This window comes from Danio aesculapii, chromosome 9 (genome assembly GCF_903798145.1).
Source record: "Danio aesculapii chromosome 9, fDanAes4.1, whole genome shotgun sequence".
Lineage (NCBI taxonomy): Eukaryota > Metazoa > Chordata > Actinopteri > Cypriniformes > Danionidae > Danio > Danio aesculapii.
In genome coordinates, this window is record NC_079443.1 from 39,453,203 (window position 1) to 39,468,857 (window position 15,655).

The following is a 15,655-nucleotide window of genomic DNA, read 5'->3' on the forward strand; positions in this document are numbered from 1 at the left end:
GGTGTAGGAAGGAGGCTGGCTCTGCATCACAGTGGAAGCAGCCCGGACCGTGACTCTGTTTACTCAGCCCTTCACACGCGCCAGCAAAGACACAGAGCCCATCCTCTTTATCAGATGTTTATATCAGGCTTCCTTCAGTCTGGTGAGTTTTCTATTTTTCCCTCAGCATTTGCTTCAGACTCCTCTAGACTGTTGTTTATTCTGTGTGTTAAGAGGATTACTTTGTCAGCATTTACTTGTGCTAGTGGCTCACATGCGAGCGGATGGTCTTCATTCAACTCTGTAACTGCAGCATTTATGATTATACAGAAATAAAGGCTGTTTTTTATTTTGCAATGTACATCATTTAGGCTTTAAATTAAAGTCTAGTAATGCTAACATGCATTTACTTAATCCAGAATAAACGCAGGAAGCAAAATCTTCTAAATTAGATTCTGCTTTATTCAATATAACAGAGACTAATGATGGTGCCAGTAGAGGATCGTGTGGATCTCAGAGGCATATTTAGCCATGACTCATGACTGTGTATGTGACGCCCCACCGCACTGCTTTACTTCGCCTGAATGAACTTGCATTTCCCTTTTTTTCTTTTTTTTTACCAGAATGTTTTCTTTCCCATAAAATAGGGCACGCTGGGTTGGGCAATCATCTTGTTGCAGGATGTTTTGAGCTTCTAAAAAAAAAAAATCTGGCAACATGCTGTAATAATTTAAAGGGAGTTTATGTGCTCCTGCATCACAATCGGGACAGCGCTCATAAGGAATCAAATCAGTGAAACCATTAAACAGAAGCTGTTGAAAGCTAATAAATGCATAATATACAGTTAAGTCACAATTATTATCCCTCCTGTGAATTTTATTTTATTTTTTCAAATATTTCCCAAACAATGTTCAACAGAGCAAGGAATTTTTCACAGTATTTCCTACAACATTTTTTCTTCAGGAGAAAGTATTATTTGTTTTATTTAGGCTAGAATAAAAGCAGTTTTTAAACCATTTTAAGGTCAATATTATTAAGCAATATTTTTTATTGTCTACAGAAAAAATCACTGTTATACAATGACTTGCCTAATTTCCCTAACTTAATTAACCTAGTTAAGTGTTTAAATTGCACTGTAAACTGAATACTTGTATCTTGAAAAAATATCATGTAAAATATTATGTACAGTCATCATAAAGAATAAAGGAATCGATTATTAGAAATTACTTATTAAAACTATTATGTTTAGAAATCTGTTGAAAAAAATCTTCTTTCTGTTGAACAGAAATTGGGAGAAAAAATATACAGGGTGGCTAATAATTCAGACTTCAACTGTACATATTCATGCAATATGTTAAAAAGAGATGTTTACAGTCAGTGAATCCACTCTCTGTGCAGAATGTCTGATTTTCATTTAGTCTTTATTATTAATGTAGTGATGTGTTAAATTTAAGATGCCATGGATTATTATTATTACTGTTAATGATATTGTTTTTATTGTTTGTTACAGAAAAGTTGCACTGTAGAAAATGGAATCACCTCACGCATGCCGTAAGTCAGTCTGTTTGATACACGTTTATACATGTGCTTTCCTTTTACAGTGATTATGTGCTTTTTATATTATATAGAGACCACCTATTCACAGTTCATTTGTTTGAGTTTGAGTTGGGTTTGAGTAAAATGACATTTTTGTTTTATTATTTATGGGACTTCTAATTATTTGTTCTTTCTTTTTTAATAAGAGATATTAAAAAATGTATAATAACAACTTTTTGTTATAATAGTTGTAATAGCAACTTTTTAAAACACGTTTTTATGGAAGAAAGAAGAAACATAATAAAAATACAAATAAAAATACATTAACATCAGAACTTAAATGAACAGTTGACTGGTCACATATTTCCTTACAGGTCACACTAACAAATACATACACAGATCAGTTTACACAGTGTGAAGGCATTTACTCCATTTTTTCCAATATTGCAGGTATTTGTCCATTTGTACACAGAAAGAAAAAATACCAGAAAGAATCACAAAAGCAATATTTCATAGAATATGCATTATTTTCAGTCACAGCAAATTAAAACTAAATGTATTCGGTTAAAAAATGCTCCAAATAACAGCATTTTTACTTGAAATGTGGGACAGATGTTATAAGACTTACATTAACATTTTACTCAAGCTGGGAATTTTCAAGTTGTCTCTTTTTTTCCCTATAACTTTTATGTATAAAGATAATTTGCCAATTTAAAGTAAGCATAGTATTTCTAAGCATTACTAATACCCCCATTTTTTTGTTCTGATAGGTCAACAGGGCCAACAGAATCTTGAAGCCATGAAGGCAGGGATGTTTTTTCGTAAGGTGAAGTCTCGTATGTGGAGGCGCCAGCGACACTATAAACTTCAGGAGGACTGCAAGACTATCGCATATAAATCCAGCTGGGCAATAAACTCATATTCAACATGTACGTCCTGTTTCACTGTTTATCTTTTAAGGGGATAGTTCACCTAAACATAAACATGCTGAGAGTGAGAATTTGATGACAGAATCTTCTTTTTTGATGAAATGTCCCTTTAAATGCTTACAGTGCTCAGCATATATGAGTACACCCCTCACAAATTTATCTTTTATATTCAAATTTTTAATAGGAAGCTATACAATATTATATTTGTGCATATGCATTAGATTAGTCAGTACTGAAGCCAAATCTGGAGCTAATCTAACAAAATACCTTACTATAACGGTCCAGAAACTAGTAAACCCAAATTTATATGTTATAGAAAAATATTAAATACAAATTTATAAAAGAGAAAAAATCAAGAGAAGCAAAGAAATTGAAAAATGTAGTTGATATTTTGTAGGCTGTAAATTTATTTTCAATAATTTGCTTGAATTTAATAGTATTATTTTTCAATTTCTAATTATGTTTGGTGACTAAAATATTATTTTAATAAATATATCTGTTTAATAAATCTGTTTTGTTTAAATGCACTGCCCAAAATACATTGCCTATATTTACTGAGAAATGGATGTAAATAATCATTTTCAGAATGGGGTGTACTCTATAATGCTGAGCTCTGTACATAATACACTGTAAAAAATGCTTTGTTCCAAACAAAGAATTTGTGTTGGGACAAGATAGAGGAATTAAGTTAACTTATAAGATTTTACAAATGTAAGTGGCTTGAACATAAAACAGTTAAGTTGTCTCAATAAAACCCTAGGATTGAGCTGTTTTAGCTTTGTTTAAATAGATAGTTTAACCAAACACCAAACATAATTTTTTGAAGTGTACTTTTAGTTGAAGCATAAAGTATTAATTGACATGGTAAAATTTTTGTTAAACAACATCAAATGTAACTTACCTAATGTTAATGGTTCATTCGTAGATACTATTGCTTATATATTAAACATTTTAAAGCTTTTTACTACTTACTACCCTCATGTGAATGAGTAAAGCCATAGCAGTTTAAAAAAAAATAGCTGCTTTTGTGATCTGAAAAAAATAATACATTATAGGGTATATGCCGAGCTAGTGTTGTTCCCATACAGATAAACTTCCGGTGACCTGTTATTGTGTTTTTTTCCATTTTATATGATTCCTTTTACAGCATCGATGTTGTAATGTAATTACAATACAATCAGTTAAATAGACTTTGCCATTGATTTAGTTGCTCAAGCGTAAAACGAGACAAAAAGCTGTTTACTCGCACACACCCGTCAGTATCGGCAGGTATCAGTATCTAGCGCAGAAGCCCCATTAAATATACTGGGGTAAAATAAATGCTCATATTATAAAGACATGGCGGGGAAAAATGTAATTTAATGCAGTGCTTCTTGTACAATCTGAGATCCACTTTATATCGGATATCACTCAGCCAGCGTCGATCCCTGATTTTTAAAGAAAACAGACCTTAAAACATGCTGATTTTGCAATGGCATACAGTTCACCGGAAGCGCTTAACCCAAGTTACTGGCATATTAAAAGTCCTATTAGCATACTTCGCCATATACCCTATTGTCATAACACAAACATCCATAAACGATGATTCAATTATTTTGGGGTAGTGCACTTTTCTTTTAAGAGCTCCGTTAGTTTACTATAAATACACTACCTGACAAAAGTCTTGTCATCGATACCAGTTGTAAGAGCAACAAATAATAACTTCGTTGATCATTGGGAAAAGTGGCAGAAGGTAGATTTTTCTGATGAATCATCTGTTGAATTGGCCAGCCCAGTCATTGGCCAGATGCAATCAGACATTAACATTATTGAGCATGTTTGGGGTAAGATGGAGGAGGCATTTAAGATGAATCCAAAGAATCTTGATGAACTCTGGAAGTCCTGCAAGAACACTTTCTTTGCCATTCCAGATGACTTTATTATTAAGTTATTTGAGTCATTGCAGAGATGTATGGATGCAGTCCTCCAAGCTCATGGGAGTCATACACAATATTAATTATTTTTCCACTGCACTTTATATTCTATACTGTACATTATTTCTGTTAAGTGACAAGGCTTTTGTCTAAGTCAAACCTTACTGCCCAAATTGAATAATTAAAAATCAAGGCATGATCATATTTTATTTTGGAAAATAAGCATAATCTAGAGGCCTTCGACTTTCATATAAGCCACTTCTGATACCAAATGATCAACTAAAAGTCAAGTTATTGTTTGTTGTTTCTAAAACTTGGATAGGCGACAAGATTTTGTCAGGTAGTGTAATAAGGTATGAAATACTTAGTAGTAACAAAGGTTGTCTTTTTAAACACTAAATATAGTGTTTAATAAAAAAAAAAAAAGCTCTAAAAAAGAACCAAAATAATAATAATAATAATGTGTTTGTTTTTTCAGTCTCCATCAGTGATGTGGAGGCTGTTCGTGAGGGTCATCAGTCCGAGGCTCTCCTCGGTGTGGCAGACGAGTTTCCTCCAGACCGCTGCTTCACGCTGGTGTTTCGCGGCCGTAAAGGAAACCTGGACCTGGTGGCCGAGTCTGCGGAGGAAGCTCAGGCCTGGATCCAGGGCGTCCGAGGCCTCATGGAGAACATGGAGAACATGGACGAGAGCACCAAACTTGACCAGTATCCATTTTATAGAAATCATAACATCTCCCTCTGTTTTAGCTTCAAACATATGTCATCTATGAACTTAAATGATCAACCTAAACCACTCTGTTCAGATGGATCTCAGACTGGTTTTCCAAAGCAGACCGAAACAAGGATGGCCGAATCAATTTTAAAGAAGCTAAAAAACTGCTGAAAATGATGAACATCGACATGAATGAAGAACACGCATGCTGTCTATTCATGGTGATTGTGTGCTTCTTATATTATTCATGTTCACCGTGTTAAACCTTGTGGTGATTTAATGAGGTTTCTTTCAGATGGCAGATAAGTCTCGGTCAGGAACCCTGGAGGATCAGGAGTTTGTGGAGTTCTATAAGATGCTCACTGAGAGAAGGGAAGTGCTGGATTTGTTCCAGGAATATTCCAGTGACGGACAGATACTGTCCCAGTGTGATCTGGAGGAGTTCCTGAGAGAGGAGCAGCTCGAGGGGGAGAGTAGTTATGAACATGCCCTTCAGCTTATTGATCGCTATGAGCCATCAGAAACGGGTAACAGTTCACCATTGACTGCAACATTTAGTCTATATATTTTTGTAACAAGCTTTGCATTTTAATTTTAGGTACAATATTAGTATTTTTTGTTGAGTGTTTTGTATTTTTTTGTATTATTAACTGTTATTAGTAATAGTATTTAGTGTTATTAATTAATCTACAGTTTTAACATTTTTGGTTATTTGGAATGATATAATATAAATGTAATTATATACAAAATAATACATATTTCCCTGTGTTCACTTGGGTTTTGCTCTATAAGTGATTTGGATTAACTAAATTGGCTATATTGTACGAGTGAGTGTGTGAATGAGAGCATGTACAGGTGTTTCCCAGTACAGGGCATATGCTTCGTAAAACATATGCCGTAATAGTTGGTGGTTCATTCTGCTGTGGCAACCCCTGATAAATAAGGGACTATGCTGAAGGAAGAATGAATAAATGAAAGAATAATACATATTTCTTTGGAAACTAGCTAAAAGTGTTTCAGGTAATGACGTGTGTGTAATAAGGTTGTGTTGGTTGATCTTAGTTAATGCGTTTACTAACATGAACAATACATTTGCAGTATTTGTTTATGTTTGTTAACCTTAGTTAATGGAAATTGAGTTGTTAATTGTTAGTTCATATTAACTCACAGTGCATTAACTAATGTCAGCATGCATGAATTCTGTGAACTGTGATGCTAAATGCTGAACTGTGATTAATAAATGCTATACAAGTATTGTTCACGCTTAGTTCATGTTAGTAAATACATTAACTTAACTATAGAAACCTATAGATTTGGCATTGATTTGGCGTTTCCAAAATCCATTGTTTCAACGAACATTCGCAAACTTGTATGCTTGTACGCTTACAACTACACCTATGGAGCTGTAGTTAGAAACATAGTTCCTGGCTGTGTTCTATTCCCACTTCTCCCCCCTATGCCCTATTCATTTAGAACGTTCTAACATTTAAACTCGGAGTTATTAAAAAAAAACATAAGTCAGCTCTCTTAGGTGTAATTTGCTTTTAAAGTATTTTTACAGTTCAGTTTTAGCGATCTTCATGTTTACAATTGCGCTCCCTTTGCAGTGCACTTTAAAAACATTGATGTCAATTTGAACACAGCCATGGCTCATGATGAAACCTATAGGTGACCTATTATTTAAAAGCGGAATTTATGTTACGTCTCCAAAGCTTGTGAAAACAAAAAACATAGCATACGTTAATACTTTTCATTTATAGTAGGTTATTTATTAAGTATCTGTACTGTATGACATGGGCCTGTTAGAACATTTCTGCAGTGGTTTGCATGTGTCAAATTGTAAAAGTAGACTTAAAAAAAAAACATTCATTCATTCATTCATTTTCTTTTCGGCTTAGTCCCTTTATTAATCTGGGGTCGCCACAGCGGTATGAACTGCCAACTTATCCAGCATTTGTTTTATGCAACAGAAGCCCTTCCAGCTGTAACCCATCACTGGGAAACACATACACACTTATTCACACACACATACACTACGGACAATTCAGCCTACCCAATTTACCTGTACCGCATGTCTTTGGACTGTGGGGGAAACCGGAGCACCCGGAGGAAACCCACGTGAACACAGGGAGAACATGCAAACTCCACACAGAAACGCCAACTGACCCAGCCGAGGCTCGAACCAGCGACCTTCTTGCTGTGAGGCGACAGCACTACCTACTGCGCCACTGCGTTGCCCCAATAATAATAATATCCTATAATAATAATAATCCTTATAATAATGATAATCATCATCATCATTAATATTTTTGATATTATTATTATTAAAGTAGGATTTTTTTCATTTCCTAATAAATAATAAAACTATTTCTTAATAAATAGCCTCATTATTTATTTATTTATTTATTTATTTATTTATTTATTTATTTATTTATTTATATGATTTATATATGAGATTAGAATACGTTTTAGCTGTTGTAATTGATTTTATGTTTTAGAATATATTATGGAATATTCTCAATAATATTTGTAAAGTTAACACAGGCCCTATATGTGCCATTTACATAAATTTCAATTAATATGAAAAATGAGTGCATCAAATATACGATAGTTCAATCTCAGTTACTCTGGCAGCTTATACTGGGAAACTAGCCAAACGTCTTCAAGAATAGAATGATAATATATTGAAATGTATTAAAAAGTAACTTATTCCAAACAAAACAAATACAAACTACAACACTTCAACTACATTTTATATTTTTTTTATGTTTCTGTAGATTTTTTTTTTCTCCTGTTTATTAAAATTTTATTTAACATATATAACCTTTACCCAGAATAGAACAATATTTTAGCTGTCAATGACTTCAGTGTGTATATATATATATGAATATATATATATATATATATATATATATATATATATATATATATATATATATATATATATATATATATATTCAAACAAAGTTATTATTAAATATATTATAATTATTAAAATATATTCAATGTATTAAGTTTTAATCATTTTTGTATAGTAATAATCACAAAATAATTCCTAGCATTTAGCCCTGTATAAGTCTAAAATTTGATTCATAATGGTCTTAAAAATGTCTTAAATTTAACTTGGTGAAACCTGCAGAAATCCTGTTATTGTAAAGTGTGACCATGTTTTAATTTACAGATGTACAGACATGCATCATTTTATATGAAACAGCATTGAAACATGAAAACTGGTTGTTAACTGAGGAAGCATTTGCATGACTATGAAGAAAATAAATGAGAACATATTTCTGGATGCTCTTTTAATAATAGAGTAGCTGAGCACTTCATCTGGATTGCTGGGCAACAGTGAAGTGGTCGTTTATTCATCAAGATTACTGAGTAATGACTGAAAATTGATGCGATGCGAGAGCTCATGTTGTTTTCCTACAGCCAGAATGAATCACTCGATGTCAGTCGATGGGTTCCTAATGTACCTGACGTCCCCTGAGGGATCCATCTTCAATCCAGAGCGGCAGGGCATCTATCAGGACATGAGCCAATCTCTTGCCCACTATTACATCTCGTCCTCACACAACACTTACCTGATGGAGGACCAACTAAAGGGACCAAGCAGCATTGAGGCCTACATCCAGTGAGTTCTGCTTATTTATGCTGAAGAATTATGATTATTAAATACGACGTCAATTCACAGATTTAAAGGGTAGAGTAGCCAAAATTAGTTAATCTTCTGAAAAAATACTTTATTTTAAGGTGTCCTTGGTACAGTGAAACTACTACTGAGTAATATTAATTAATTACATGTACTTACTTTATTATAAGTGTAAAGCCCCGGGCAGATCACATGAATTTGTGATGATTTCAGCACGATTTCCTCAACGTAGGGTGTCATGGGGATTCATAAATGACAAATGAGCATCGTGACACAAGATTTAATCGTTTCTTCTTGTATAGTTTGGCATAGTTCACGATAACCGATAACCATGCCTGTGACGTCTCACGACACCATCACAGAAAGTGTAGCATGTTTAATTTTTTTCTCGTTCTTCACGATGAGTTCCATCATGTGGGTGACACTGTGTAACAGGAGCACATCATTTCTCAGTTATCTCAGCGGGTGCTGCCGTTAATGTGCTGGTCAGGTAATCCAAAAATAGGCTGCATATTTACTTATGGGTGGGTCACGGGTGGATAAGATCAGTCATTGGTTATGCAAACTTTAACTACCTTTTCTAAAATATTATGGTGTTTTAAGCAACTTCATCTGACAGACTGGCACAAATATGCAGACATCTCCATTCTCACAACGAGTTTCTGAGTTCTTTCATCCTTCCAGCAGAGTTTGTTCCTCCGAGGTAATCTGGGAACATGTTCAGTGCTGCGAATACATCATTTCCTGCTTAATCAAATTTGTGATTAATAGTGAAAACAGTTTAATATAGGCTTCTCTGAAACTGAATATTTCACTTTAATTTAATTTAAGATAGATTATTATTTTATTTAACAAACTAACACAATCTCACAGCAATTTGTGTTTTGGCGCATATAGCGGACTTGTTTTGAAGCGCATCACCTCAAATGTTATTCGTTATTCTTGTTTATAGATAATTGACGAACAAAAGATACAAAAGAAATTAATATTAAGTTAAAAATAATAGCAAACGAAGTTTGTTTCAAAAAGATATTTTTTTCCAAGAGAAATATACGAATTATATTTTTGTTTGTGCTCCTCCACTACTCAACTATACGGGTGGATGATTTGTTTTGCTCTGAGGAAAATAAGGATTTAATGAATGCTTTACTCTGATCACAAATCTCAGTTACATATTTGCTCTTTTTTAATATGTCATTATTGTAAAGATTATGTCTCGACCATCTGATTTCTTCTTGCTGCTGCTTATGTGCTTTCATTTTCTCTGTCTCAGTCGCGGCAAGTTCAGGCGAGAGAGTGTTTAATAAGTAACCCATGGCTGGAAAATATACATTTAGACTTCAAAGAAAATATCTTAATATTAAAAGAATCATAAGTTTGATCCTATCAATGTCGTAACGAATGCCTTTAAATAATGTAGTTATTAGTTGTCTACAAGCATCAGTCTTTACTGAGATTGAATTAAGATGAAAAAAATTGAAATTGAGATGAGAAATATTGTTATAGCAACACTAATGACTTCTTTGGGAAATACCGCTGGTCGTAGACATCACGGGATGACTGGTCGTGAAGGAACATGTAGTCTGGCACATTTGTTACCCACGACAAGTCAAGATTCAATCAAGAAGAAAAAAATCGCATAATCTGAAATGGTGACTTTCGTTACTGAAAATAAAAATCATTTGATCTGACCGGGGCTTAAGAGTTAGCTGCATGTAATTATGCATAATTAGTTTTAATTACTAAAGTAAATGCATATGTAACAAGGATACCTTAAAATAAAGTGTTACTAAAGTGTAATAAAGTTACTTCTAATTAAAATGAAGATAAAATCCAGAATTTTAGACTACATTGGGACTTGAAAGTCTGTCTGTTCTGTTTATATGATATAAAAACTACATTTGAGGTAAAGCAGCATATCTCAGTCCTGAAATGGGTGCATTAACATCACAGAATCTGTTATTTACAATGAAGTGTTTTTTTCTTTACCTGTATTTAAATTTTAAAGGCTTATGTTGAATTTTATTTTTATACAAATTGCACTATATTGAGCAGTAAGATTTATTAGTGAATTGAATGTGTGGGCGACATGGTGGCTCAGTGCTAAGCACTCACAGCAAGTCGCCTCACAGCAAGAAGGTCGCTGGCTCGAGTCCCGGCTGGGCCAGTTGGCATTTCTGTGTGGAGTTTGCATGTTCTCCCCGTGTTCACGTGGGTTTCCTCCGGGTGCTCCTGTTTCCCCCACAGTCCAAATATACTTTTTGCGCTATAGGTGAATTGGGTAAACTAAGTTGGCCGTAGTGTATGTGTGTAAATGAGTGTGTATGGCTGTTTCTTAGTGATGGGTTGCAGCTGGAAGGGCATCCGCTGTGTAAAACATGCTGTATAAGTTGGTGGTTCATTCCACTGGGGTAACTCCTGATGAATAAAGGGACTAAGCCGTAGGAAAATGAATGAATGAAACGTGTATAGGTGTTGTTTCATGAAGCTGTCTGAAGTGGCTGTGTGTCTGATAAAAATAAATCTAACATCCACTTCATATGTGTTAAAGTATACAAACACTGAGCAGGAGTCGCTGTGTGAAGGTTTCACAAATAGTGCTTAGCTTCAACAAGGACCAGGCCTTATTAAATGAGTATTTTACCATCTTTTATAGAAATCATTTAGAAAAACACATTACCAGTGCTCAACATGAGAAAAATCTATGGCTCTGACGTATTTTAAGATATCCAACTGTCAGTTATTTTCAGTTTATACTGCTCAAACATTCAATTTTATTCCTTGTCTGTGAAACCAGACTTCATTTCTGTTTTCAACTCCTCCACAGACACATTTACTGTCTTTTAGAACTAACCAGAGTACAAGCAAACTATAACAAATAGTAATGACTTAAATGTAATGTAACTACCCATAGTCGTTTAAAAAAAAGCAGTTTGCAGTCTGCCCAGTTGACTGTGTTGTGCTTATGCCGTGTGTTCATGCCTGTGCTTGTTCATGTGTCCTGAAGGGCTCTGAAGCGTGGCTGCAGGTGTGTAGAGGTGGACTGCTGGAATGGAGCCAACGGGGAGCCGGTAGTTTATCATGGACACACATTCACATCCAAGATTCTTCTCAAAGACGTGATCACTACTATTGCAAATTATGCCTTTAAGGTGATCTTTATGCTTCAGTAAATACAATATTATTTTCATTAATTATTCATTTAATATATAGATTTTAATATAAACAGCTATGGAAGACATCAGGAGAACACTTGTTTCTCGGAATTTACTGGATGTATTAGGTTTGGGTTTGAGTAATACAAATATTTGTTCTATTCTGTGAAGGTTTGAGAAAATTTCTCCTACATTTACGTTACAAATAAAATATAAATTGAGAAGAAATGTCATCAGTAGTTTACAGAATAAAACAAAAATTAGGTTTAATTGGTTGTAGCGAAATTAGCTCAATATATGAACATTAATGATAATAATAATTAGTTATTAATAATTACGAATATTCAGACTTCTAGTTAATTTAACAAAGTAAATAAAACAATGACTTTGCCTGCTCGTCTGAGCAGACTTTTAATTGTTATTTAGTTATTTAGAAAGAGAATTACAGCTGCTTCTTATGAAACAGATAAATAGATTAGAAGTTTTATTAAACTTAATAAGCTGGTAGCAAGGATCTTTTACCTTAAAAGTGACCATTTCTGTGAGGCAGACAAAGTCAATCCAATGTGGTTATATAGCGTGATTTATTGACTAGTCTAACATCTAATGAACCACCATACACAACATAAAATAGAGGAAAATAGAGAATTTAGATGAAAGGATGGCAAATTTCACTTAGTCCCACACAACTATTGAATACCACCAAGACTTTAAAAAACACCTTTTTGATAAAGGGGCACAGCCTTAAAAACACTAATACCTGCATTTCTGGGTCTCTCTCTTCCTGTGATTTTCTCTGATACTTGGAAGTAGGGAAGTCCTTTTAAGAAGTCCTTTGTCATCTGCGTGGAGTTTGCGATGCAGGTCGGAGGACTTTAAACCAAAGTATAATTTGCTGGAAATAAGAAACGTGGACAAATCACATTGTACAGAAACGGGCCTTCCCTTGTGTCGGGTACCATCTGCGAGGATTTGAGGGTGTAGCAGGTATTTAAAGGTATTGGTCAGGTCACTCACAGTCTCTCCTGAATGACCAATGGTGTGAGAGGAAAAGTCGCACGGGGAAACTTTCTTTGTTCCTCCTCGGTGGTCTGTACAGTCCCGAAACAGACAGACAAAACTTTAACTTGTAATTTTAAATTACACCAGGCATACACATTATGTCCTAGATCATAAGCTGTAGAATTATGTACAGAGCAGAATGATACCAAACATGATTATTTAAATCTACATTAAGCAGGAATTATGCATTTCTACATTATAAATCATCATAACAGGTCTATTGGTGCATACATACAGTTAAAGTCAGAATTATTAGCCCCCCTGTTTATTTTTCCCCCAATTTCTGTTTAACAGAGAGAAGATTTCTTCAACACATTTCTAAGCATCTTGGTAGATAAGATGTCACCAAGTGACTTTTACTGGCAGACTCGCTGGCACAAAGTGTCATAAACTCTCATGTAGAACAAACCCAGACCCTTTTAGGCGTAACCATGAAATTTCACCTTTGGACTATATGTTACATGGTGGTCTCTCAATTTTCCATGGCTGTATTATTAATTATTAACAACAAATATTACTATTCTTATTGTTATTAATATAATACTGTTGTTGACTGTTATTAAAGGAATAGTTATTTAACTTCAGGCGCTCCTTTATATACATGGCTGCCTTTCTTGCGCTACCTTCTTAAGTGTTTCTGGATTTTTCTTTATCCAAAGCAAGTAAACTGACCAAAAAATACTCTGGATGCTTCAGGTATAATCCCCTTGACCCCAGTAGACAAATAAGGGTCTCCTATTTTAAAATAAATCTGTACTTTTAAGGAAAAATGCATTTAAATTACAACCCCACCCCCCTCGATCCAGTCATGTGATGCACATTCACAAGTTCACAACTTTCACACAGCATATTTATCATGGGTGAACTCTTCCTTTAATAACCATTATGTTTACAGATATATACAGTATATATGTGCTAAACTGTTTTCAGATTTCTCAATCTTTCCATTCTTACTATTTCCAGGCTTCTGAGTATCCGCTCATCGTGTCTATTGAGAACCACTGCACTGTAGAGCAACAGAAAGTCATGGCTCAACAGTTCAGAGAAATTCTGGGCGATATGTTGCTGACCAGCACAGCAGACACTGAGGTTTCCACTGAACTGCCGTCCCCAGAGGTGAGCTCAGGTTAGCTCTTCAGTGCCTCACAGATAGAGGTGCACTTAACTTAATTGCTCATAATGACTTCTGATGGAAAAACATCGATGACTGGACGAAGGACTTTATAATACTGTATGCCCTTATATTCATAATACTTATACTGTAATGGACCTTTTCTTTTAATTGTCACTAGGGTTGTGCGATATTGGAAAATTTTGACATTTTATTTTGCTGCGATTTATATTGCGATATGAATACACCCTCACCAGATAGCTTGAATAGCTCTATTTATAAATAATTGTTTATTGTAGACTGATTATTCTGGAAGATTATGTGGATTTTTCTGGATTATTATTTGAAAGATAGGAGTGAAAAATTTTACATCACAGTATTCAGGTACAGAAATGTAATAACCAAATGTAAAATAACAGTGTCTACATTGAATAAATCATTCAATAAATACATCTTTATTAGAGTTACAAACAGTACAAAATATTTCATGCACCTGAATACAACTGAATGCTTACAAAATCACAGGCCTTAAAAACACATGCAAATGGTAAACTTTCACTCCATTGTGATTAAACTTTTCAGTTGTAATGTTATTTAATGTAACGTGTATTTATATAATGCATTTATTGTGTATGGCCATACACCCAAAGTGCTTCACAATCATGAGAGGGGTCTTTCCATACCACCACCAGAGTGTGCAGCATCCACTTGGATGAATGAATGAATGAAATTATTTTGTATTATATTTTAAAGATTTCCAAAGTGCTGTTTAACAGAAGTAGTAGTAATAGCCAATTTCTAATAACTATTCTCTTTGATCTTTGGCATGATGACAATACAAAATATAAAAAAAAAATCTGCAAGATACTAATTTATAGCTGAAAGTGCAATTTAAAGGCTTCACCAGGTTAATAAGGTTAACTAGGCAAGTTAGGTTAATTAGAAAAGTCATACGACAACAGTACCTTTTAACACACACACACACACACACACACACACACACACGCACACACACACACACACACACACACACACACACACACACACACATATATATATATATATATATATATATATATTCCAGCCAAACTAAAAGAAATAAGACATTATCCAGAAGAAAAATATATTAGAAATACAGTGAAAATGTCCTTGCTCTGTTAAGCATCGCTTGAGAAATATTTGAAAAATAATTAAAATTACAAAAAAAGAAAAATGGCCTCTGGTGTGTAATTGTGTTTAATTAATTATTTATTCATATTTATTATTATTATTATTATTTACATAAAAATCATCATAACATTTTAATGATGTAATGTACTATGTAATTATATATTCAATATAATATTTTACAGTAGGAATGTTAAGCAGATGTCTCATTTCTTTCAGGCACTTAAGAGGAAAATCCTGTTAAAAGGGAAGAAGATTGGACACGAGTCAGAGAGCCCCACAGCTGAAGTCAGCGATGAAGACGAGGCAGCAGAAATGAATAAGGAGAGTTCGGCATCTGAGAGTCTGCCAGCAGATGGCAAGGTACCAGTGGAAATACTGAGAAACAAAAGAAAAATGTTAGTCAGTGTTTCCCACTTCCTTGTTTTTTTATTGTT

At 34.1% G+C, this 15,655-nt stretch overlaps 1 protein-coding gene across 1 annotated transcript in view; it reads left to right on the forward strand.

Moving 5' to 3' along the window:
* plcd4b (phospholipase C, delta 4b) overlaps positions 1-15,655 on the forward strand; it is a 21,387-nt gene continuing 5,732 nt past the window's right edge. Inside the window, exons 1-10 of the mRNA XM_056465672.1 lie at positions 1-142; positions 1,490-1,530; positions 2,286-2,444; positions 4,836-5,064; positions 5,163-5,292; positions 5,367-5,598; positions 8,504-8,705; positions 11,731-11,875; positions 13,904-14,056; positions 15,438-15,581. Of these exons, the coding sequence (XP_056321647.1) occupies positions 1,509-1,530; positions 2,286-2,444; positions 4,836-5,064; positions 5,163-5,292; positions 5,367-5,598; positions 8,504-8,705; positions 11,731-11,875; positions 13,904-14,056; positions 15,438-15,581 (1,416 nt within the window). The 5' untranslated portion in view covers positions 1-142; positions 1,490-1,508. The remainder of the gene's footprint in view (positions 143-1,489; positions 1,531-2,285; positions 2,445-4,835; positions 5,065-5,162; positions 5,293-5,366; positions 5,599-8,503; positions 8,706-11,730; positions 11,876-13,903; positions 14,057-15,437; positions 15,582-15,655) is intronic.